General features: G+C 38.2%; 1 protein-coding gene across 1 annotated transcript in view; it reads left to right on the top strand.

The window, feature by feature from the left end:
- zbtb10 (zinc finger and BTB domain containing 10) overlaps positions 1-23,234 on the top strand; it is an 88,532-nt gene extending 65,298 nt beyond the window's left edge. The window contains exons 4-5 of the mRNA XM_048528752.2: positions 9,825-10,000; positions 15,227-23,234. Coding sequence (XP_048384709.1) covers positions 9,825-10,000; positions 15,227-15,577 — 527 coding nt within the window. The 3' untranslated portion in view covers positions 15,578-23,234. The remainder of the gene's footprint in view (positions 1-9,824; positions 10,001-15,226) is intronic.
- Positions 23,235-25,942: the final 2,708 nt, after the last annotated feature.

Raw genomic sequence — 25,942 nt, 5'->3', positions numbered from 1 at the left:
TCTCACTGAATGACAGAATGAACTGCTACTTGAATGGCTTACTCGTGCTCAATTTCACACTCTTATCTACCTTCACTGATACTTCTGCCGTACCATTTTGCAAGTAATCAACTTATTTTCCTGGAGAAAATTAAGAAGCATTAGTAAAGGAACTCTAAGCAAGAATCTTGAACTACTTTTTTTTAAGCAGTGTGAATGTACTTGTACCAGTGATTAAAGAAGGTAGCTCACTAACCCCTTCTCAAAAGTAGTTATGGATGAGCTACAAGTATAGGCCTTGCCAGTGACACTCACATCGTGAAAGAATATTAAAAGAATCCAAACAATAGTTTTCTCAGAATATTGGAGCAAGATTTTACATTTTTTTACAGTTTCTTCCAATTTAGAACTTTTCTTTCCTTTTTTTTCTCTTTGGTGTTTTGATTCCTCATTATTTATAAGTACTGGTGGTCTGTTCCTGTCTTTTTGGTTCCATCTATCTAATTGAAATGGTACTTCTGACTTAAGGAAACCTAAATTTGATATACAGTGGACACCATTACTTAATGAGATGTCAAAGTGTTTGCCTTTTAAGGAAATATTTGATATGAATATATTAACAAGGAGTAGGGGTAGTGCATTCAGCCGTTCAAGTCAGCTATGTCATTCGATAGGTTCATGGCTGAACTGATTGTAACTGCAAATCCACATGCCTGCTATCTCTGATAAGCTTTCACACTCCTTGCTTAATAAGAATCAATCTACCTTGGCCTTAAAAATATTCAAAGACACTGCTTCCAACTGTTTCAGTCCAAAGACACTTAATCCTTGGAGAAGAGATTTCACCTGCCCTCTGTTTTAAAAAGGCAACTCTGATTATTAAATAGTGACCTCAAATTCTTGATGCTCCAGTAAGAGGAAGCATCCTCTCCACAATCCCCCTGTCGAGACCATTCAAGATTTTGTGTTTCAATCAAGTCATCTCTTTCTAGCGAGTTTTGAGAAGATTTGTAGCTCAGGTTGAGGTTCTGGATGTGAGTTTGCTCGCTGAGCTGGAAGGTTAGTTTTCAGACGTTTCGTCACCATTCTAGGTAACATCATCAGTGAGCTTCCGACTAAGCGCTGGTGTTATGTCCCGCTTTCTATTTATCTGGTTAGGTTACCTTGGGTTGGTGATGTCATTTCCTGTTCTTTTTCTTAGGGGATGGTAGATTGGCTCCAAATCAATGTGTTTGTTGATGGAGTTAGAACATAGAACATAGAACAGTACAGCACAGAACAGGCCCTTCAACCCACAATGTTGTGCCGACCATTGATCCTCATGTATGCACCCTCAAATTTCTGTGACCATATACATGTCCGGCAGTCTCTTAAATGACCCCAATGACCTTGCTTCCACAACTGCTGCTGGCAACGCATTCCATGCTCTCACAACTCTCTGCGTAAAGAACCTGCCTCTGACATCCCCTCTATACTTTCCACCAACCAGCTTAAAACTATGACCCCTCGTGCTAGCCATTTCTGCCCTGGGAAATGGTCATGTCATTTTGTGGCTAGTTGATGTTCATGTATTCTGGCAGAAAGCTAGCCACCAGAATGGACAAACTGGCAGAAAGCTAGCCACCAGGATACATGAACATCAACTAGCCACAAAACGACATGACCCACTATCACTCGTATCGTTACATTCAGATGAGGAAGGACACCACTTTGATTGGGACAACACATCCATCCTAGGACAAGCCAAACAGAGACACGCACGAGAATTCCTTGAAGCATGGCATTCCAACCAGAACTCCATCAACGAACACATTGATTTGGAGCCAATCTACCATCCCCTGCGAAAAAGAACAGGAAATGACATCACCAATGCAGGAAATGACATCACCAACCCAAAGAAACCTAACCAGATAAATAGAAAGCGGGACATAACACCAGCGCTTCGTCGGAGGCTCACTGATGATGTTACCTAGAATGGTGACGAAACGTCTGAAAACTAACCTTCCAGCTCAGCGAGCAAACTCATCTCTTTCTGTTTTGTGTGCCAGAGGATATAAGCCTAACCTGTCCAACATTTCCTCGTAAGACAACCTGCCCATCATTTGAAAAGAAATTGAGAAGGGTTCAGAAGGATAAAAGAGTGAAACACGTGAATGTTTTTCAAATTGGTGATGTGTTCCCTAGAAACCTCTGCTGTGGAGTTCTGTTGATTCCCAGTTATAAAAATGATTTTGACATTTTGAGAGGAACTATGAAATTACCAAATTAGTAGCTATGGTGAAATATGAGAATGCAGCTATTGCAGGAAAACAAATGAGCAAGAGTGGAAAGGTCAGTTGTTGATAAAACAGATTAAAGGATATCTCTGTAAAAGAAATGTGTGACCCATCTTTAGCCTTTGACAGAGTTGACTACATCATCCACCTCCAGTGCTTCAACAATGCCATTCAACAGTCTGATAACAGCCGGAAAGAAGCTGACCCTGAACCTGCTTGTACGTCTGTTCAGGCTTCTGTACCTCTGCCTGATGGAAGATGTAGGAGATCATTACTGGGATGCGATGGGTCTTCAATGATGTTAGTAGCCTTTCCACGATGGCGAGCCATGTAAATAGAGTCCATGGATGGAAGATTGGTTTTCTTGAAGGCCTGGGCTGTGTACACCACTTGCTGTAGTTTATGGTTCTGGGCAGAGCAGTTGCTGTACCAGGCCGTAATGCACCCAGACAGTGTGCTTTCAGTGGTGTACCTGTAGAAGTTGGTAAGGGAACGTGCCAAATTTGCTGAGCTGCCTAAGGAAGAAGAGGCGTTGTGCCATCTTGACTGTCGCATTTACGTCGGAAGTCCAGGACAGGTTGTCATTTATCATAATTCCAAAGAATTTGATGCTCTTCACTCTCTGAACCTCCATTCTGTTAATGTGGATGGAGGCATGTCCTCTTCCTTCCTTTCTTTCTGAAGTCGATGATCAGTTTTTCAGTTTTGTCGACATTGAGAGACAGCTTGTTTTCATTGCACCACGTCACCAAGCCCTCTATCTCCCTTCTGTACTTTGATACGTCATTGTTATATATCCGTCCCATTACAGCGATGTTGTCAGTGAACTTGTAGATGGCATTTGTTTGGAATTTGACAATACAGTCGTGGATGTACAGGGAGTACAATAGAGGTTGACGACGCATCCTTTGGGAGGGCTCCAGTGTTGAGTGTTATTGTGGTGGAGGTGCAGTTACTATCCTCACTGTTGCCTATGGGTCAGAAAGCTGAGGACCCAGTTGGAGAGGGTAGAGCTGAGACCAAGATCATGGAGTTTTGAGATCAGTCTGGAGGGAAGGATGGTGTTGAGGGTGGAGCTGTAGTCAACAAGCAGGAATCTGACATAAGTATCTTTGTTGTCCTCAGGTTCCAGGGATGAGTGCAGGGCTAGGGATATGGCATCCTCTGTTAACTCTGTTATGTCAGTAACATCTGGGTAAATGACATGCGGGTAAAACTAGTGTCTATCTCCCTTGACTCCCACTGTCTGTACATTGTCAGACGGCTTGTCTAAAACCCAGTATTGAACACAAAAATTCATTCCAACTAGGTATTTGGAGGGCATAAAATTTTGCTTTTACTTACTAGCTGCCTCGGTCACCATTTCACACTTGGAAACTGTTTGAGGCTGAAATAGGCTCTAATCTTGGCTTTTTGTTTGAACCCAGATAAAATTGCACCCATGGACCCACACCTTCTCTACAGTGGCCGATTTCTACTTGATTCTATCCTAGCCCTTTTCACTTGCTTCAACACTTATCTCTTCCTTTGTTACTTCCCAACTTGATTACCATGTTTTCCACATTATGTGAACCTGAGCTCATCTGAACCTCGGCTGTCTGTATACTAACTGTGTCACGATGTCCTGTTGAGCCATTACCTTGTGCTCAGACTTTCATTGATTCCTGATTAAATAATACCCCTGTTTAAAATTTCTCACGAATACCGTCCAATCCTTTTTCTGCAATTCTTTCAGCTATCAACCAATTGTAATTCTGGCCACTTGCTTGTACCCGATTTTAATAACTCTGCCATTGTAGTCCTTCCCCTCACACGTCTAAACTTAATTCCTCTTGCCTCATGTAGAATCTTTCTCAAACTGCTCACTTCTTGGCCTAGCTTTATATGCCTTGATAGAAACATTGGAAATAACGGGAGTAGGCGAATAGGCCTTTCAGCTTGCACTGCCATTCATAATGATCATGGCTGATCCTTAAGTCCAAAATCTGTTTCTGCTTTTCCTCCAAACCCTTTGATTTCTTTAGCCACAGGTGCTATGTCTAACTTAGACATAAGACATAGGAGTGGAAATAAGGACATTCGGCCCATCAGGCCCATTCTACCATTTAATCATGGCTGATGAGCATTTCAACGCCACTACCCGCACTCTCCCCATAGCCCTTAATTCCTTGCGAGATCAAGAAATGATCAGTCTCTGCCTTGAAGGCATTTAACGTTCTGGCCTCCACTGCGTTCCATGGCAATGAATTCCACAGGCCCACCACTCTCTGGCTGAAGAAATGTCTCCTCATTTCTGTTCTACATTTACTCCCTCTAATTCTAAGGCTGTGCCCACGAGTCCTAGTCTCCCCACCTAACGGAAACAACCTCCCAGTGTCCACCCTTTCAAAGCCACTAAACACCTCTTATATGTTTCTATTAGATCTCCCCTCAACCTTCTAAACACCAATGTATACAATCCCAGGATCGTCAGCCATTCATCGTATGTTAGGCCCACATTCCAGGGATCATTGATGTGAATCTCTGCTGGACACACTCCATTGCCATCGGCCTATAATTTTCCATGTTTTGTCTTGATCCTTTTCTTAAACAAGGGGGTTACAACAGCAATTTTCCAATCAACTGGGACTTTTCCTGACTCTAGTGACTTTTGAAAGATCACAACCAACACCTCTGCTATTTCCTCAGCCACCTGCCTCAGAACTCGAGGATGTAGCCCATCGGGGCCAGGAGATTTATCAATTTTTAGACCTTTTAGCTTTTCTCGCACTTTCTCTTTTGTAATGTCTACCCTACTCAACTCTGCTCCCGACTCTCCCTAATTGTTGGGATACGACTCATGTCTTCGCTGTGAAGACTGATGCAAAGTACTTATTAAGTTCTTCAGCTATTTCGTTATCTCCCATCACTAGCCTTCCAGCATCAATTTGGAGCGGCCCAATGTCTACTTTTACCTTTCATTTGTTTCTTATATATTGAAAGAAACTTCTACTATCATTTCTAATATTACTAGCTGGCCTACCTTCATATTCGATCCTCTCCTTCCTTATTTTTCTCTTTGTTATCCTCTGTTTGTTTTTGTAGCCTTCCCAATTTTCTGATTTCCCAGTGTTCTTGGCCACTTTATAGGCTGTCTCTTTTTCTTTGATACTTTTCCTGATGTCCTGTGTCAGCCATGGCTGTCTAAATCAACCTCTCCCGCAACCCCCTGGATAATCTTTCTTTTCTTTGGTACGAACCTCTGTACTGTGTCCCCAATTACACCCAGAAACTCCTGCCATTGTTGCTGTACTGTCTTCCCCACTAGGCTCTGCTTCCAGCCCATTTTCGTCAGTTCCTCTCTCATGTCCCTGTAATTATCTTTGTTTAACTGTAACACCATTACATCCGATTTTGCCTTCTCTCTTTCAAACTGCAGGCTTGTTCTTGAAATCATACGTTTGGCCTCGACTGCTTTCAGTAGTAGCAAATTCCACAAGTTCACTGCTTTGCATGAAGAAATTTTTCAACATCTCTTCCCTGAATGGTTTAGCCCAAATCTTTAGATTGCAGTTGCTGGTCTGGATTCCCCTACTATTGGGAACATTCTTCCTGCATTTGCCCTGTCTAGTATGTGGTTCGGTGTCAGGTTATATTTTAAAATATTGCTGCAAAACATGTTGGGATGACAGCTTTAAGGATACTTATTAAATACAAAAAACATTGCATTTGTAAAGAATTTATATCAAGTGACCTGTATTCTAATATAACAAACACAGCAGGCCTACTTACACAGTAAGCTACCAAATGCAGAAATATGATAAAAGCCAGATAGCCTGTTTTTGTATTTTTGATTGTCTAACATGTGTTGGCCAGGACTTCAGGAATAACTCATGCTATTATTGGAAATAGTTTCATGGGATCTTTTACATCTACCTAAGAACACAGACTTAGTCTGTGTCTAATATGTCATCCAGAAGTGCTACACTCCTTCAGTACTGCAGTGTCATCTTTTAAGTCCAGGAACTGGACTTCAACCCATCACTTTCTGACTTTGGTGAGCATGCTACGACATGAATCGCAGCTGTTGTTATTATAATTCTTTTAGCAAATAGAGGAAGAAAGAATTCTATAGCTAGAAATGCATGAATGCCTAAAGGTGGGTGTGCAGTAGAAATGGGCATAAGCATACAAATGGGCTTCTGAATTTAGTAAGGTAAATTGAATGTAAAGGTGAACTTGCAAGAAATGTTGACTAGGCCACCGTTGCAGTGTTGTGTGTGTTTTTCCAATTTTTAGAAAGTATATCAAATGCTTTGCCAAAGCCTCACTGGACTGATGTCAGGAATGGAGGTTGTTATTTGTGAGAAGGGATGGAAAAACTGAGATTCTTCACGATGATAAACTAATGGAGGTTTTCAAAATTGTAAAATGATTTTGAGAGTATGAGTCTCAAGTTTAACATGGTGGAGTAAATTCGAATCAGTTTTCAGAGGATTCGACCAAAAGTAATGATAATATCCAAGTGGTTAAAAAGGAAGAGTACTATAAATGATGTGTAGATGACAGAAAAATATGATTACAGTTATTAGCCCTATTTGTAGAGTTACTATATTAGCATGATGAATCTTTGTCAGAACTTCAACAAGAACCATTTTTATATTGATATCAAAATCCTGTATTTGTGTTTTGAGTATTGCAAATTTGCATATAGATGGTTACATAGCAATTGTGTCTCCTATTAAGCGTTTAGTTTGCATCTTTCAACATTTGAAGTTCAACCAATGAATAAAAGTAAAAGAACCTAGAAAACGTGTCTTTCTTGCAGATAGAGCCTTCCTGAGCATTCCTGTTTCCTACAAGTGAACTGGTTACAATTGTTCTCGTAATTATAATGCATTTTCTGCCTCCTTCACAAGCTGTAATCATTCTGTTAAGTTGTACTGATTGTCAGAAATTAACTTTAGCTAAAGCAAGATGCGTTACAGTGCATTTTGGCAATGCGAAGCTGACGTGAACTCATTGCTGAAAGTTGATAGAAGATTACCAAATCTTGATTCCGTATGTAGAGATGTATTGATCTGAGTTAACATGCTAATCCTTCAATACTACTTAAGAATGATTTGGCTGTGAGCACGGTGTTTCTACAAAAAGCAAGCTTCAGGTATGGAACGTAGACACTTTTGCCAAGAGGATACGTAGGAGTGTTAGACACATCTACATCTCGCTCTTCTATCACATCAGCAACATTGAAAACACCAGTGAATTTCGACATGCCTGACAGCTGCACTGAGGAGTCGAAAGATTGAAAATGGTTCCAGTCCAAGCCACAGGATGTGGCAAGATAAAATTCACAGTAGTACTAGCCTGCACAACACATAAAGCAAAATTTAAACTGATGGTGATTCTCAATTGTAAAACCATGCCAAAAGTCATGTTCACTGCAGGAAGTATTGTTGGTAGGACTGGAGGCACTGGTTCTAGATCAGTACAAAAATGACACTGGTTAGATGGAGATAGTAGGAACTGCCGATGCTGGAGAATCTGATATAACAAGGTGTAGAACTGGATGAACACAATAGGCCGAGCAGGAAAGCTGACCTTTCAGGTCAAGACCCTCCTTCAGAAAAGGGAGAGGGGAAGGTGATTCTGAAATTAATAGAGAGAGGGGGAGGTGGCTAGAAGATGGATAAAGGAGAAGATAGGTGGAGAGGAGACTGACAGTTCAAAGAGGTGGGGTTGGAGCCAGTTAAGGTGAATGTAGGTGGGGAGCAAGGGAGGGGATAGGTCGGTCCAGGGAGGACGGACAGGTCAAGGAGGGGGGTTGAGGTGGCTAGCAGATGGGGGGTGGGACTTGAGGTGGGATGAATGGTTAGGGAAGCGGGGACGAGCTGGGCTGGATTTGGGATGCGGTCAGGGGAGAGGAGATTTTGAAGCTTGTGAACTCCACATTGATACCCTTGGGCTGCAGGGTTCCCAAGCAAAATATGAGATGCTATTCCTGCAGCTTTCGGGTGGCATCACTTTTTTTTCTGGGCCAAAGAAATTACAAGCTTTTCTGGGCCGAAAAACTTGTAATCTCTTTGGCCCTGAAAAAAAGTGATGCCACCCGAAAGCTGCAGGAACAGCATCTCTTACTTCGCTTGGGAACCCTGCAGCCCAAGGGTATCAATGTGGAGTTCACAATCTTCAAAATCTCCCCTCCCCTGACCGTATCCCAAATCCAGCCCAGCTCGTCCATTCCTCCCACCCCATCTCCTACCCACCTCAACCCGCCTCCTTGACCTGTCTGTCCTTCCTGGACCGACCTATCCCCTCCCTAGCTCCCCACCTACATTCATCTTCACTGGTTCCAATCCCACCTCTTTGACCTGTCTGTCTCTTCTCCACCTATCTTCTTGATCCATCTTTTATCCAACTCCCCCTCTGTCCCTATTTATTTCAGAATCCCCTTCCCCTCCCCCATTTCTGAAGAAGGATCTCAACCGATTCGTCAGCTTTCCTGCTCCTCTGCTGCTTGGGCTGGTGTGTTCATCCAGCTCTACACCCTGTTGTCACTGGTTAGCTGGAGGTGTTAGGCATCAGTAATACGTGGAATAGTCATTCTGGTCCCTGTGTACAGACTATAGCAATAGCATGGAAGATATCCAATCCCATATAACGCGTGATCATCTGATGCTTGCGAAGACTTAACACCCTTATTCACAGTTATATTGAGGTCTGATATCCGGAGTTCAACCTTTTGTTCAAGAAACCAGTTGATAATCATTTTTGCACCAAATGGATTAGATGGATGGTTGATTGTGAAGATTACCTTCAGAGTGGAAATATTCATTGTGTCCAAGTTGATATTTTGTGATTGCATCATCGAATTATGGGATATCTTGCACACACTGTCATCAATTCCTTGGATCGAGTCAAAGATGACCTACTGAGGGTTGATTCTGATACTGAAAGCAACCAATCTGATCCAGTGTTATATTTAACCAAGTGACTCAGCAAGCGACTCAGTAATTTCATTGTCTTTCACCTCAGATGTAAAAAAAGTCAATCAGTTTGACAGTTTTTAAAATATTTTGATTATGATTTAAGGTATGCTTATAGAATTAATTCATATGTTCAATGAAATGTGTTACATTCATTTAATTTCACTTAACTGTGTTCTGTTTCCTTGCATCACAAAATGGCAGTTTTGTGTTTTCTCATCAGTCCATTCTATGGCAAGAATAGTTTACATAACTTGTGAAGCCTACATTATATAACAGGAATAGCGTGCATTCAACATATTGAAGACAAGGCATGCAACACTGCACATACAACGAATAAGTGGAATCTGCTGCATTTGACTGAATTGTATGTCTACGTACTTCTGTGCAATGAGCCAAGTTATGTTCAGACCTATAAAGATGTCTGAATTCAAAGAAATGTATTTTGTGTACTTCCATGAACATTTGCTTAATTTTGTTGTTAAGGGGCATCTTGTCAAGAAACAGTTTTCATTGTTTATATTTTACAATATCAGTAATTTAAAAAGTGTTTAAAGTTTTAGTAGATGTAGTAAATAAACTGTATATGAATTCTATATGTTAGGTGATGCTTCAATTGGTAGTCAAAACAAATTCAAGTGCCCACATTGCAATTACATTGCCAAGTATCGACGCACTTTGAAGAGGCATCAGCTAATACATACTGGAGTGCGGTCCTTTGCTTGTGACATTTGTGGAAAGTTGTTCACGCGAAGAGAACATGTAAAGCGACATTCATTGGTAAGTATAATTGCAATTTTCAAGAACTGTACTTCTCTGGCTGAGCATTTGAGTCTTGTGCTTCTAATATGATAAAACCTTGTTTGGAATCTGTGTTTCTGTCTTCATGGAGGTTTTGTTTTTGCTTGGATAAATGTGTGCTGTTTCCTTCAAAACAGAATCATAGTCAAATTGGCCCTTTTTTTAGGAGTGATTTTAATTGCACTTTGCAATGGCGCATCATCTTGTTGCTACAGTTCTTATGCATTGCCCACAGCATTGAAAGCAATCCTCAGCCACAGATCTGTATGTTCTTTGCAACAGGATCTGTGATTGCAGTGTTTCCATTTCTCCTTTGTTCTTTGTTATTACCCCTGCATGGCCCTTAAAACAAAGAAATACCCAGTCGATGCATTCCATTGCTATATCACTACTGCTGGATGTACCTTTTTTCTGGGCTTTGGTTTGTCCTCCTTTACAGTTTGCCATGACCAGCAGCTGGTAGTTTGTTCAAATGTCATTTTGATGCCTTTGACAGAGATGATGTATAGATTCTCGGCCCTTGTTTTATCAATGCAGTTGATCATAGCTGCCACAGGAAGACTAAGGAAGGTGCAAAATTTCACTTTATTTGAACTACCATGTACTCTCTCAGATGTTGTGGTTCAGGGAAAGAGCTAGATATTGTGAAAACAAGAGACAGTTCAATTGTTTGTGGTTGTACATGAGCTTGTTTCACTTGTTTGACTTGCTGGAAAGAAGGGGATTGGAGAAGACTTGATCGGAGTAAAGCAGTTCAGAATTACTTTATTTCTGGGAAAGTGAAGGAGAGGAAGGTTTTGCCAGATAATGACAGCAGATGAATACCAGTTCTTTCAAGTCTACACCACTTGGACTTCAGGAAAGAAAAAGTGGTGCTTTGATAGGATAAAATATGGACATTTTGCTGTGGGAAAGGGATTGAAAGTTAGAAATGAGGACCTTGTTGAGCAAATCATCCATTTCAGTAATACTGACATGAACAGAATCAAAGAAAGCCAGCCAGTGAGCCTTGAAAGTGCATTTGTAAGCTTCCAAGGATTATGTAATTTCTCATATTCAGTTGTTGGAGAATGATCAGGAGCATTTTTTCTTTCTCAGCAAAGAAATATCAGTGCAGTTGTATTTCCACCATCTATTGGGATTTGCTGACTCATTGTAAGCTAGACACTTGACTGAGAACAATCTTAGTCTGTGATGTTTAGCTACAATAAGAATTTACTTATGCAAGGACACAGACATTTACAGTGGAGATGGAGGCTTCAGAAACACAGAACATTACAGCGCAGTACAGGCCCTTCAGCCCTCGATGTCGCACCAACCTGTGAAACCAAACTGAAGCCCAGCTAACCTACAGTATTCCATTATCATCCATATGTTTATCCAATGACCACTTAAATGTTCTTAAAGCTGGCAAATGACACTTTCAATAATGTGCCAATTAGGAAATCAATTCCTGTGAGTGCCATCAAAGCCAGAAGTGTTTCACTCAAATCTGTGGGTTGCACTATTTGAGCCAAGCTGACACGGTATCATACCGCATGGACAGATGGCATTCTACCAAACATATTAGTGTCAACCCATTGAGAATCAATCTCCTGCTCCTGTATTACAGTACTACAAAATTCTCCATTCCATGGCCTCTTTCATGGTCACTATCAAGTTTTATTCTAATGTATATTCAGGCAGTGTAGTCCAGATCAAAATAACTCAGTTGAAACATTTTCCTCCAGTTTCAGTCCACCCCCACCGAATATTTTGTTAATTATTTACATCTTGGAAAGGTGCTACAGGATTGGATGTGCTAATTAACATCTTTATTCAAAACGTAAAGGACAAAACAAAGGTAACTTCAGGGCAGTTAACTTAACGTCAGGTATTGGGCAATTTTTGGAGCGAATTACAAAGGTTCTAATAGCACAATCTTTAACAATGTAATACAATCAAGCAGGGTCAGCAAGGCTTCATGAAATGGAAATCATGCCTGGTAAATGTATTAGAATTCTTTGATGAAGTAATAAAACAGATATTTAAAAGGGCAGCAACTGATGTAATATATTTGGATTTCCAGAGGACATTTGCGTTAGGCTACTTAATAAGAGCCCACGATGTTGGAGGTAGTATATTAGCATCATTAGAAATTTGGCAGTCCTACTGTTCACGTGATATATATGGGCTTCAGTGAGGCCTTTGACAAGGTCTCACATGGAAAGCTGGTCCAAAAAGATAAGACCGGTCTAAAAAGATAAGGCCCCGCGGGATCCGAGTTGGCAAACTGGATTCAAATCTGGACTGCACATAGGAGAAGAGTGCGATGATGCAGCTTGTTTTTGAGATTGGACCAGCAGTGCACCACAGGGATTACTGCTGGGACCGTTGCTGTTTGTTTCGTACTTTAACCACTTGGATGTGACATGAACATTGGTGGTATTGTTGGCAGTGAGGAGGATGGTGTCTTGCTACAGCTGGATATTGATTAGCTCATGAACTGGGCACCACAACAGCAAATGGAATTTTTGGTCCATCATGTCTGTGCTGGTCTACGAAGATTTGACTACTAGCCTTTGGTCCATAGCCTTGGAGACTATGACAGTACATGAATATCTAAATAGTTCATAAATATTATGAGTTCCAAACTCTGTCTCTCTTTGAGTGAAATTTCCCTCAACTCTCCTCTTGGCCTCCTAGCTTTTTGCTTCTATTTATAACCCTAGTTATTGACCCTTGTAATAATGGTACAAGTGCCTTCATAATCCACCCTATTGATGTCTCTTTATTTCTATCAGGTCTCCTCCCATCCTTTGCTCTTCCAAGGAAAACAATCTCAGCCTATCCAATCTTCCCTCATGTTTCATGGTTCAGCCTAGGCAGCATCCTGGTAGATCACCTTTGTGCCTCTCTGCAATCATATCCTTCCTCTAATCCAGTGACCAGAACTGCATTCAGCTACTACTGTATAATCAGATGTCAGAATAAAAAGCTTGAATTTGTATAGTGTCAACAAATTCAACCACAGCATGTCCCACGACCAAATATTAAAATACATTGACAAGGACACTTGCTCTTTAATGAATAGCCAAACTAATGGTGGAAAATAGCTTTGACCTCTACCCTGCCAAAATCATTCATTAGCCCCTTCTCAAAAAAACTACTTTTTAGCATTTCTATCCTTCAACTCTGCCTCTCTAACTCCATTTCACTGAAATCCTTGAACATACTGCTTCCAAATTCTCTTTCCATTACCTAATTCCATGAACTGGTCTCCTGCCACGTCACAGAAGCAAACCCATCTCTCTCAATTTAATATGATATCCTTTGTGACTTTGTCCATGATAACTCTGCATCCTTGACTCTTAACGTAAATAACAATACCAACTGCCATCAAATTAGTTCTTCTGTTGGTCATTTTTTTTGTCCTGTTCTTGCTTGTGCTACTCTTTAAAGATTTAACCATAGATGGAATATCTCCAGGAATGACTCTTCTTTGTTGTTGGGCACTATTAGCTCTTTAATGCCTAAAGATTTATTTTAAATGACATATTTACGTGCTACTCTTGGGTGACATAATTCCAAGATATGGGATAAGCTTGCTTGAGTACAAAACCTGGTTCAATTTCTCGCAGCATTTCCATCGATTCCTCCTCTGCTTCTTTATTATCAGCAGCTTGTCATACATACAATTTTAGATTACAGTTGCAATTCTTCCAGTTAATCACTGGAAAAGCTACACTGCCACATTTTCCAGCAGTTACCATAAGCTACCTTTGTTTTAAACTGACTCTCTGTTCAGAACTTCAGCATCCTAATCAACAGCTGATTCCACGTTGTTTCTGTCACAAATGAGAGTGTTTTCGATTTTTCGGTCTATCTTCTATGCAAGCCCTCACCTCTGTCTTTCTCACCTCCGAAATGTGTCTATTCCAGCATGATCTCCATGTTGACTTGGCATCCCATCCTCCATGTTCCATAAACGTACACACCTCTAAAACTTAGCTGTCTATCCCAACTTGTACTGTATCCCCTTCACCAGTTAGTCGTGGTCTTGTTGACCTCTGTTGGTTACATGTTTTCCCAGTTTACATTTCTTATTTTCATGTTTAAATCCTTTCCATGGTTATACTGCTTCCTATCTGTAACCTCCAGCCTAGGAAACAAACCTGAACTGCCCACATTCTGTGTTCTCCACTACAGATTTTGTGGAGCTGTCTCCCCCTGCTACTGCCCTCCAAAACAAAAACGCTCTGGCCCAGTGTTCCCAAAGTCTTCAAACACTTTGACTTGCTTTCCTGAAGTACCCACTGCCTCTTCATCTTCCTCTCCACATTTAGGCATTTCCTGAAAACATACTTGCACCAAACTTTTTGTCTATTTATTTTAATTAAATCACTGAAGCACTTTACAATATTTTTCTCGGTTTAAGAGGCTATTTAAATTAAAATGTGTTTTCTTTGTTCTTATGCTTTATGATGACTTTAATGCAGCACACCTTCCCTCTGTGATAACAGCTGAGTACATAGGGACCGTGATTTATGAATATTTGATTTACGAACCTGATCCCATACCTGGTTTAAATTTTTAAAGACCCAACATATGAATGTTTCCAATACTTACGAATGGCAGCTTTCCATTATTCTGCATTGTGTTCCAACTTGCAAACAGGCTGTAGGACCCACTCGCAGCTTGAAGACTGTCTATGACATTGAGTGTTCTCAATGTCTTCACCTGGCCTTGCTCACTGGATGGTCACCGATCTTCTTTAAGTTGCTCACTACTTTTCAAGTTAGTGAGGTAAACTAGGCCATTTTTAAGTGTCGGTAAGCAGTAACCAGAGCACCAACAAGGGAGAGTAGTCTAACCAGTATCACACTCTTACTGAGCACTTTTGTTACCTTTGGAGATGAAGCGTACAATTTTACAGCCTCAGCTGAACGTCTTTGGACTGAAAAATAAGGTCTTGATTGAGGGTATATTGTAATCAGAATTCCAACTTCCTATTCTTATACTGCCCAGCAAATTCATCAATTTTCTCTTTGTAAAGAGACTTTCTGTAAAATAACTAAACAGTGTTCTAGTGTACTAGCTGTCATTATTTCAGCCACCTACTTCATAAGAAAATAAATGCCAGTAATGGAATTTGCAAGCTTATTTTCAGTTTCTTTTTGTAGAAGTGTATTCCATTTGCTAATTATCTGATTTGCTTTCCTTCAGGTACACAAGAAAGATAAAAAGTACAAATGTATGGTTTGTAAAAAATTCTTCACTCTAGCAGCCAGTGTTGGAATTAGGCATGGATCTCGACGTTATGGTGTATGTTTGGACTGTTCCGGGGGTGATAGACAGCCAAAAGGTGACCATGATGGTATGGACCTGATGGTTGATCCAGAATTTTTTAAGGAACAGCAAGAAGAACGAGAACAACCGGGTGAACTGGAGCAGGAAGAAAATGAGAGAATTGTTGATGAAGATATGGCAGATGAAGATGGAGGAGGGGAAATGGATAGAGAGCAATGGGAAGATGTTGAGGCTAGTGAGACGTATGTCATTTTAGACAATGACTAACTGGCAATTGAGCCATTATGTTAAACTGAGAAGTATAACTATGGTTGTTCACTGTATAAACAAACCCTATGAATTTTATCTGAATTGCAAAGATTATGGATTGGCAACAAAACACTAAATTTTCCATATTTTGCTGATAGCTATGAACATTGGATAATTATTGATATTTTAATTGTAGTAACAGCGAATTCGCAGCAGTAATGATGAAAAGTGTATTGGTGTCAGTGATGGGCAATTCCTTATAATAATTGGGATTGAAACTGCAGTTTCTTTCCCCAAGAATCTATGTGAAAAACAATGGTGTGGAAATGCAGTAGTGTATGACTTGAAGTATATATATTGTGCAGAAGACTGTCTCACTGATTGGGATACAAATCAAAATTGAGTTTAAGAGTGCAGGATTTCTAGTAGCAGGAGAAGGCCATTGTTTATTGAACCTCTCTATACTGCCTACCCCACATAGTCTTTCCTGATTTTTGCTCCATGATTAATGTAGCCCTCTGGGTGAATCAGGTCTGCATGTTGTTTTTTCTGACTACTTTTCTTTGTATTTATCTTTCATATTCCTTTATCACAGTGAAGTCTTTGAACCAGTTTGGGGATTCAGTTTTTAATCTTGAAAAATCTGCTTGGATCCCTTAAACTCTCCTTTTAGCCAAAGAAAATTATATTGGCTTCCTTAGCTTTTTCCTGTAGCCTAATTTTTTTCACTCAGGATCTTTGCTTGTATGCCTGCTTTCTTGGCAATAATATCCTTCCTATGATAGTTCAGCTAAACTACATGCAGTCTTGCAGTTTGGCTGCGATCATCCTTTTGTGATGGAAAAATGTGGTTGAAACCTCTTAAAGGATTGGGTCAGAAATTCAACTTGAGATATTTGTTTTTCTATGCATTTTTAAGTTTCAGTCTTTTCAGATGCGGAAACACACAGAATGCTTATGTAGGTGCTAAAGACTTCTATGTTTTAAAGTTGTGTTCTTTTAAATTGAATAATGCCAGCATAAAATCTTACTGCAGTTCAAGGAGAGAGTAGCTGCAAATTAATTACTTGAATAACTGACTCTGGTTTTAGAGTTCAAAGGAGTTATGATGTGGCATCCTTAACGAAGACAGCCCATGAATAATATCTGAGAACTGAATGATAACAGTAGGATATCTAAGTTTTTAAATGGTCATTTAGTTGATATGGAGTACATTAGGTTGAGTTCTTACTGAATAACTAGTAACCACCGTAACTGAATTCTGATTTATCAGAAAGTAATGAATACTACTTTCTCCCTTTTTAAAGGAGAGGAAAAGCAATATTCTTTGTCTTAACTGGGGGTGAAATATGAAAACAGTTTTTCACCCTCCTTAATAACAAACTCTGAAGCTGGATGAACACAGCAGGCCAAGCAGCATCTCAGGAGCACAAAAGCTGACGTTTCGGGCCTAGACCCTTCACCCTCCTTGATCTCTTTAACTTAGTTGCATGTTCCTCCTCTGGCATTCTTGATTCTGACTTGATTTACACACTACATTATAAAAATATCGTAGCATAACAATTGTTTCAGTAATAAAACAAAACTTTACAACATTGGACCTTCAGTTTACCTGTATGGTTGAGTCTGTCTTTTTAAGTCAGACAAATAATAGGCTGCTAACATTATGTTAATGTTTGCCTGCCTTTAATTTGCAATTATGTTTTAAAACAAGGCATATTAATGCTTTCTTTCCCTCTCCATCCTTAGTTAGATAAACAGGGTTGGTAATGCTACAGATCCAAATGTGAAAAGTGGAATTGCTGGAGATGGAAAATAAAATTATTTGAATCTAAATAGAGCATTTTTTGTTTGTGACCCACTTCAAATTAAAGAAATTTAATACAGTGTGGTGCTAGATCAGTATCAGGTAACTTGACAACTTCTTGAATTACACCTAAATGATTTGTTACGATCTTACTGTTAAGTAATCAAGATCCAGTTAACTAGAGTTCAGCTGTCAGAATTTTGGGATGTCACATCAATCTAAGCATTTTGAAGAATGGACATAGTTAAAGCTTCAAAAATAACGCCATGTTAAAAACTAGAAATTTTTGTGATTCCTTTTCCTCCTTTGAACAAGCACAGCACAATTAAAGCAACTATCCATGATTTTCATTCCTCCATACCAAATGACAGTGTTGTGGTGCAAGAGGTCAGCGTAATAAAGAAAAACATACTTGCTTTTATTAATTTTTGAAACTGTTGAGCTACAGATGTGTTAATAATTCATTTCCTGATTTTAACAATGATGCCCATGGTGTCATCATCTCAAAATAAGATATTACTTCAGGATTTGAGACTGACTTCGGAGAACAGAGCTTCCTATATAGAAAAGTGAAAACTGTTTTATAATGATTGTCTAAGACTCCTGAAACTGAAAGCATGAGTCCAAAATCAGACTTATGGAAAAGAGAGCACCAGTTGAAGTGGAAACAATGGCATACATCTAATGAAATAATATCTTTGATAAAGTGGATTTTTTCGATCTGTCTCCTCAGCTAGTTTTCAAAGAACATCCACTTGACTGAATTGTTTCGTCAATGTTTCCTCTTCATCGTTTTCCATGTAAATTTTTTTCTGTCCTAATTTGTAAATACTGGTATATTGTTCCACGGGCTCCGGTTGCATCTAAAGATTTTTGAGGAGCCTCAAAGCTGAACCTGATATTGTTCTCACCAGGTGTCCACATATGTCCTTTTCAGCTGGTGGTGTTGGAAGTGATCAGAAACAGAAATGATGGCCAATTGTATCTTCCATGGTTGCCCTTGCTGAGATCAAGTAATACAGCATAAATCAAGTTTTGGAGTCCCCTGATTAATACAACTAAACTCAGGGCTATATCAGATGCAATATTTCCTCATTAGGCTGTGAAAGGTGCTAGTTCCTCTGTACTGTGCTTTTGAATTTATTAGAGACACTTTGGGGCAATGATGTGAATGAGATCTTTAACATTAAATTCTGCCTACAGATAGGAGGGCTGGTGCAATGTATTTGGTGTGATGGGAGTCTGTGTGGATTTCACCATACAGATTAAAGTCCCAAGTTCAATCTGGACTTGTTGAATTATTTTCTTTGAAAGAAGTATATTTTAGTCCCATTCATCTGACTTTTCTTTATACTGCTTCAACTATTAATTCTCTGTTTCCACTGGTGTTTCTGATATTTTGTCTATTTCTACTAGCCCTTATGTTAATACCATCATGATTTTATAGGAAAAGTTTAACACACACTTCTGCTTCCTGTCTATCTATCCAACAGTTCTAATTCCAAATAACGGTTAACAGGCTTAAGTATATTCATGTGTCACCTTATTCCTGTTGGAATTCTTCAGAATATATTTACCTTTTAATACTGGCAGCAGTCTTGCGGAAAATTACCATGACAAAAGATAATTTTGGGATGGAATTCAGTAATCCTTTATGCAGTCTATTATTTGTACTATTACAGGGTGGTACTGATGCACTTTTCCATGTTTGTAAACAAAGTACATTGAGAATTGTGGATGTTGCAGTGAATTTTTAGCTTGGATTTAATAAATCTAAGTACAAAAACTGCAGTGTAAATCTGAGACCCCTTTGTGGTTGGGTCTTTGTAAAATGCTATTTTGAACCGTTCCTTTTACAGCTTAACATTTTTAAGTAAGTAGTGCAGTCTCCAATCATCCCTAACAGTTTGTCTCTCTTGCAGCGTAATCATGATGGTTTTACTTGATTCTGAGGATATTTTAATATTCTACCCATTATTAGGTTTACACCCAGTAACTTCCTGTTATTTTCTTGATTATTTTTCTCTTAAAATAGATTGGATCTATTACTAGAATATTATTGTGATCCTGTTAATAAGCACCTATTAATAATCGCACCAATCCGCAAATTCAAAGTTGCTCTTTGAACTCCATAGTGCACTATTATTGGCACAGAAGTGAATTGCCAGTCTTTAATCTACTTTCTCTTCCTTAAAAAAGCTGAATTACTTAATGAGTTAGCATGATATATTAGTACACATAGAGTTTCTTATTTTTCACATGTTTGGTGCACATTTGTATGGGCTAAGTTTAAAAACAGATAATTTTGAGAAGCAAATTTCTTGTAATTGTTGAAGCTCATGTCAGAATAATTCAGGCCAGAAATGGTAAGGTAGGATTTTCTGCTCCAAAGATGGGCTTTAATCCATCATCCTCAACTTTAGATTTTAGTAACTATTATTACCAAAGATGTGATGACAAAATGCATTTAAAATATTATGGTTACTGCAGTGTGTACAGGACAATTAATCTGAAATTCAAATTGAGTGATGCTGGATTATCATTTGGAAAAATCTTCCAGTTCCTTCAGTCATTTGAGTTTATTAAAGCAGTTTTATTCTTTGAAAAACAATGACAGGACATATTTAAAGTGGTTGTGAATTGAATATTTAATTATTTGAATTAGATCAAACAAATTAGTGTATTGTGATTTTATTCTATGATGAAAACTTGTTTATTACACATTAGGATATTGTCTTCACCTGTAATTTTATATTTGATGTTGAGAAATGCTTTAATTTAAATTGGCGTGCACCAAAATAACTGATTAAGTTGAACCCCTTCTGTGTTGAATTATGAAATATTTGAGACTAAGCAACATTTAGGAGCATCATATCACCAAGAATTTGGGACCTGTGAGGATTTGCCCACCACTGATTTCAGTGGAAAATAGCATTCTGTTGTTTTAAGGCAGTTGTGTCTAATACATAGACAAAGTTTATATTGTATATTGTGCTCAGCAAGTCTGACAGTTTGTAACACTGCAGTTTTGTTAATTATCCATGAGACAAAATTAATTGCAAGCTGTGCTTTGAAAAAGTAATTTTTGCAAAACCTTTAAACATAGTAAATTTTAGTTCCACACTTGTTTCCTATCAATTATTTATTTAGCATAATGGATTTATTTCCAGTGTATAGACTGCTGTGTGTAATAAATATCTGTAGTTTATAGTGGCAGCATAAAGTAGCTGATTTATTTATATTGGGAAGGGAGAATTTATGACTATAGAATGAACTGATTGAATCATCACATCTGTAGACTTGACCATAAATCTAAAATGTAGAAAGGAAATGAAAATTTCCCCACAGAACGTTTCTAAATCAATTGATTTGTGCTAATCCTCATTAGCCCCTGGAATTTACCTCAGATTTAGAAGTTGTGGTTTTTGAATGACAGGTTGTTTGACCTTTTCGGTATTCATGTCAGGACTACTTGTGATTCAGAATGTAAAGTGAACATCTCCACTTCTGCAACACTGAATTTTTTGTACCAAATAAGAAGAAAAAAAAATTAACAAGAACCCAAGCTAATATAAGTGATATTGAGTCATTTCCAAAAGGACAAATTGGGAGGGACTTTTTATATAGTGCATCACATTCAGCTGATGCAACTTAATGCAACGTGAAAATTAAGCTTTTTTTAAAAACACTTTATACAAATAATATATACACTGCAACAACTATCTATTTTCCTATTTGTATAATTGCAGCTCAATTCAAACCATTTTTATTTGTAAGAAATGCGTTCATTCTTAAAAGGATTAATGATTTGCTTATGCATCTGTTCTGATAAGAGTTGAGGGCAGAGGATTTTTTTATTTGCAAAAATGATTTGCATATATATTTGGGATCAAAGGGGCCAACTGGTCTGTTTAAATTTTGTTGAGTGAAAAATGGAAAAACTGTCCTTAAATTATGATCTGATTTCATTATGTTCCCAGTAAGTGTCAAAAGTAGATGATAATTATGGAAATTAAGTCTAAAAGTAAAAAGAAAAATAATTTGAGAGAGAAGACTAACGCTGTGGAAAGAAAAGTGAGCTATTAAGGGGTGCTTGTGTGTAATGGGTGTGAATTGAAAAATTATTATTTTAAATGGGTGAACCAACTTGGTTTAAATCGCCACAGAAAAAAGTTAACATGCCACAATCTTTGTAATGATTGCTATTAAATTTGTGTCAGTACTGGTCAAAAACCGCAAACAGAAAGTAAAATTTTCAATTTGGTGTGAAAATTAAAGAAAATAAAAATCATGCAGCCTAAATCCAAAAGGATTGTGCGCACTAACATCTACCCAGTTGCTGACTGGAACATATAATCTTACTGTGTTGCTTCAGTTCCTGAAGATTATTGTTTGTAAATGTTAACTGAGAAACTATGCATTTTAATTTTAAAAACCCAGATCAACTGTGTACCATTACTGTTAGTGTCAAAATATAATATACTTGGCACCACATACACATTTTCTGTACTTTGTTTTTGTACATAAAATTGTACATTTTTTGCACACAGAACTGAAAGCAAGTATTTGCCAACATGAATGTGACACAAATTCACCAAGGCAAATACTTTTTTCTTTGGAAAACATTGAATAGTGATTTTATTTTTAATTTTAGAACTTGTTAAAGAAACTCCAAGCTCTCGAACCACTTATATTTAATACACTGAAGTCTGTTGTATATTGTTCCATATTTATATTTTCAGGCCAGTGTGGGTTCAGTTCCCTCACTGATTGTGGTTACTATGAAGGACTGTCGTTCTCAAGTCATGGTGACCCTTGATTTAAACCACAACCAGTCTCTATCCCTGTCTCCATGGGAGGGCAGCCGTATGGTCTGGTAGGACTATAGTGACTTTACTTTTAATGCAAATTCAACATTTTAGCTTTTGCATTTGCTATGCAATGTTTTCAGAGTCAGGAAATATATGTTCCTGAGAATCCATCTTTTGAGTCAGCTAGTAACTAGAGAACTGCCTCTTGAGAAAGATGTTAAAGATCTCATGACACTTTTCACATAAGAGAATGAAGTTCTTTAAGTATGTGCAGTCATTCCTTCCTCAATCAACACTGCCATGAAAGGTTTGTCATCTTATGGCTGTTCATGGAATCCTGTTGTTTACAATATTTATGTTCATAACACCTTGCTGCATTATTCAAAGTTATTAATCTTATTCAAGGTGTTTTGAGACATTTGTAACTAAATGCAAGTCTTTTAAAGCAAAGGTGTGTACTTTATATGCAAAATACACGAACATACACAGCACGCCAAATCTCTAGCTTCTTATTTCATAGCCAGGATCAAGTAACCTGGCTTCATCTGGTGACACATGGCTGTCAATCTTGCTGACAAAATTAATGGTTGTACTCAGGTAAGATAAAACATCCGGCTGCAAATTTTACGTTTGAGATAGAATAATCAAATTGAAGCACAATGTAGTGGGCCAAAGGGCCTGTACTGTGCTGTACTATTCTATGTATAGAGCCAGATATGTTCTGTGTATTAAATAAGTTGTATTAAAGGCTGGAGCTTTCTTTAAAAAGATGGAAATATCTTTTAGTTGACAAAATAAATTATTTCCTTCTCTCTCAATCTTTTCATAATAATCTTTAACCTTTTTTCCAAAGGCCTCAGGGTAAACGTAACATAAATATTGGGTATGTAAGATAAAAGGCTCACTTTAAATAATAGTTAGTTGTGTTGCACATTCACATTTTCTTATCACTGATTTTCATTCAGATTTGGTGTGATTTAATATTAATTATGTAAACTTCATAAATGATCAGTTTGTAGATTGTATGCAGTAAACTGTAAATTCTTTTTGTACAGCCTTATTATTGGTGACTGTTTCTGCTTGTCTGAGCTGGTGCTATACTTGTACTAAACTCAATGCTAATGTTGAATAATTTGATTTTGATATCTTGGATCTTTCATCCATTTTTTCACATGTTTTGCCATCAAATAAGAACTTGCAATTTTAATCTGCCAGCTGTGTTGAATTTGTGATTTTCCATATAAATACACAGTTGGTACATCACATTAAAACGATCTGATTCTCATTTCAATTAATGCCCTACAAAATTGAGTTCTGGCAATATTAATGGAATACTTGTTTATGTTTAAAATTATTACCAGAAAATCAGCATTATTTCAGTTCACTTATTTGCTTTAATTTATTTTTTAATTAACTGTGAACCAATGAATACAACATGCTGGAGGGGAAAAGTGCATCTTACAGGTAAGCATCAAATATGTCGTCATCTTGAATAACAAAAAGACATTTTGTGGACAGCCTGATGATTCAAGATTAGCCTAAAAATGCAATGAAAATTGTGAAAATATGTAATATCTACTGGGAGAAAACTACTTTAGCTTCATGTACAATCCTTTGTTAGGATTGAAAACAGAGGTTAGTGTTTTATTGGCCTCGTGGAATTAAGCAGGAGAAAGGAAGAAATAACATTCCACCCACAGAAACGATGCTCCTGGGTTGAATAATGTGCAAACTGTTGAGGAAAGGGAGTTTTTGTGAAAGATTCTTATTGACAGATTGTGGAAAGCACAATTTAATTAGGGATGTCTAGTACATATTGGCTTTGCTCGCTATGCTGTCATCTCAATAATAAATTTATGAAAAATACAGAGAAGGCATGGTAAAGATGTACACCAGGATAAAAATTGCAAAGGTAACTGCACAAGGACTCAAACTACCACAGAAAAATGTTTCAAATTCAAAGAAAATGTCAGTATTCTTGGTATGGACAACTCTTATTGCTAACTGGATTTTACCCTCCCTTGCCACTTGGTGTGAAGGTGATGGGTATGTAAAATACAGTGGGTGACTTTCCTTTACAGCCTGATACGTCTGAAATTTTACAGTTGTTGGGGAAAGCATTGAGTGGCCTTGCCACCCTTTGGCCTATTAGGGCCCTGAGTAGCCAGTTGACAGTAATGTATGGCACTGATCATATGCTAATTTACCAGTGGCAGAGTAAAGTCCACATTGTCTGGACAGCACCTGTAATGTAGGACATCCCAATTAATGTAAGGATCCCAACCTACCTGTTTCGATCATTGATTTACACCATGGTGACGATCTGCTGTTTTCCATACAGCTTTGTACCGACTGATATGATGAAATAGGGAAGCAAGATGGTAGAAAATATAGTTTGTTGAGACTAGATTGAGCTGGTTTTGTTATCGTAACTCTCCTGCAATTGGTCAAATTGCAAAACATTCAACTATGTTGAGCATATAATATGTTGAATAGAAATTCAATTTAAGAAATCAGAAATATCAGGCTTAAAGTTGACCCAGCCTACAAAACTGACCGTACCGTCTGATCAAATTAATCATGGAGTTGCACTCATTTTCAGATCATCAAGGTGGCTCTTCACTTAAAGTTGTTTGGTTTTCAAATATTAAAAAAAATCTTCTATGAAACCGACTATTGTACACTAATGAAACTAGGAAATGGTTATTTAGTTTTTAAAAGACATTTTCAAATAGTTAAAATTCAGTTACTGCATCAAGTTTGACTATACTCTTGTGATAAACCCATACTCAATTGTACTAATGAAACTACATCAGATTACCACTTTTAAAGATATTACTAAATGTTTTAGGACAAGGGAAAATAAACAATTACATTCTAAAATCCTTGATTGCACTGTTTTATGAAAATATTTTTCATGTTTAGGCACTCAGTTTGAGTACAAACATGAATCCTAATCTCAAGTCCAAAAAGCAGCATAATTTTCAACTGGATAAGTGTTAAAATGTCTGAGGCTAAAAACTAACCCAGTGTTCAAACTATAAAACAGTAAACTGGGGTGAGGTATAATTCTGTTCCCAAAGCATACACCAAGTTCAGGTTGAACTATGCGGAGTTTGATAGAATGTGGCGTCAGGGTGGGAGACCAGCTACAGAAAAGTCAATGTCATACATTTACCAAAACAATCATTGAAGCAGAGAGTATTTATTCATTTATATTTGTGGGAGGAATTCATGAAAACGGAGAATATGATGCAACAGATTGGAGAGGGTGTTCAGTTGTCTCAAACTGAAGGAGAGGTTCAAGTTTTTGGAAAATAGTACGAGCTGATGAGTTTTAAAAAAAAGTTGCACTCCTGTATTTGTGAGCTACTGGAAGACAAGATTGCAAATTGGTTTGTCTCCACCACCTTTAATTTTTTGCAATTATCTCTTTGCCTCATTTAATCAGATTACAAGTCATCCCTTTGCATGTTATTCAACTTTACTCATACCATCTGACACGTAATCACCTGCAGGGACTTGTTATTCGGCACTCCACTCACCTTTTGTATGGTCTTTTGATTTCTCTGCCCTTGATCTCTCCTTGCCCATAAATTCTGTGTTCTGTGTGCTTCTCTCTCACTTCACCTGACAAAGGGGCTACACTCTGAAAGAAGAGAAATAAGAAGGTATAGAGCTGGATGAACACAGCAGGCCAGGCAGCATCTGAGGAGCATGCTCCCCTGATGCTGCCTGGCCTGCTGTGTTCACCCAGCTCTATAC

This window comes from Stegostoma tigrinum, chromosome 5 (genome assembly GCF_030684315.1).
Source record: "Stegostoma tigrinum isolate sSteTig4 chromosome 5, sSteTig4.hap1, whole genome shotgun sequence".
NCBI classification, from domain to species: Eukaryota; Metazoa; Chordata; class Chondrichthyes; order Orectolobiformes; family Stegostomatidae; genus Stegostoma; species Stegostoma tigrinum.
Note: the sequence above shows the minus strand (reverse complement) of the source record. Positions and strands in the feature narration are given on the sequence as shown.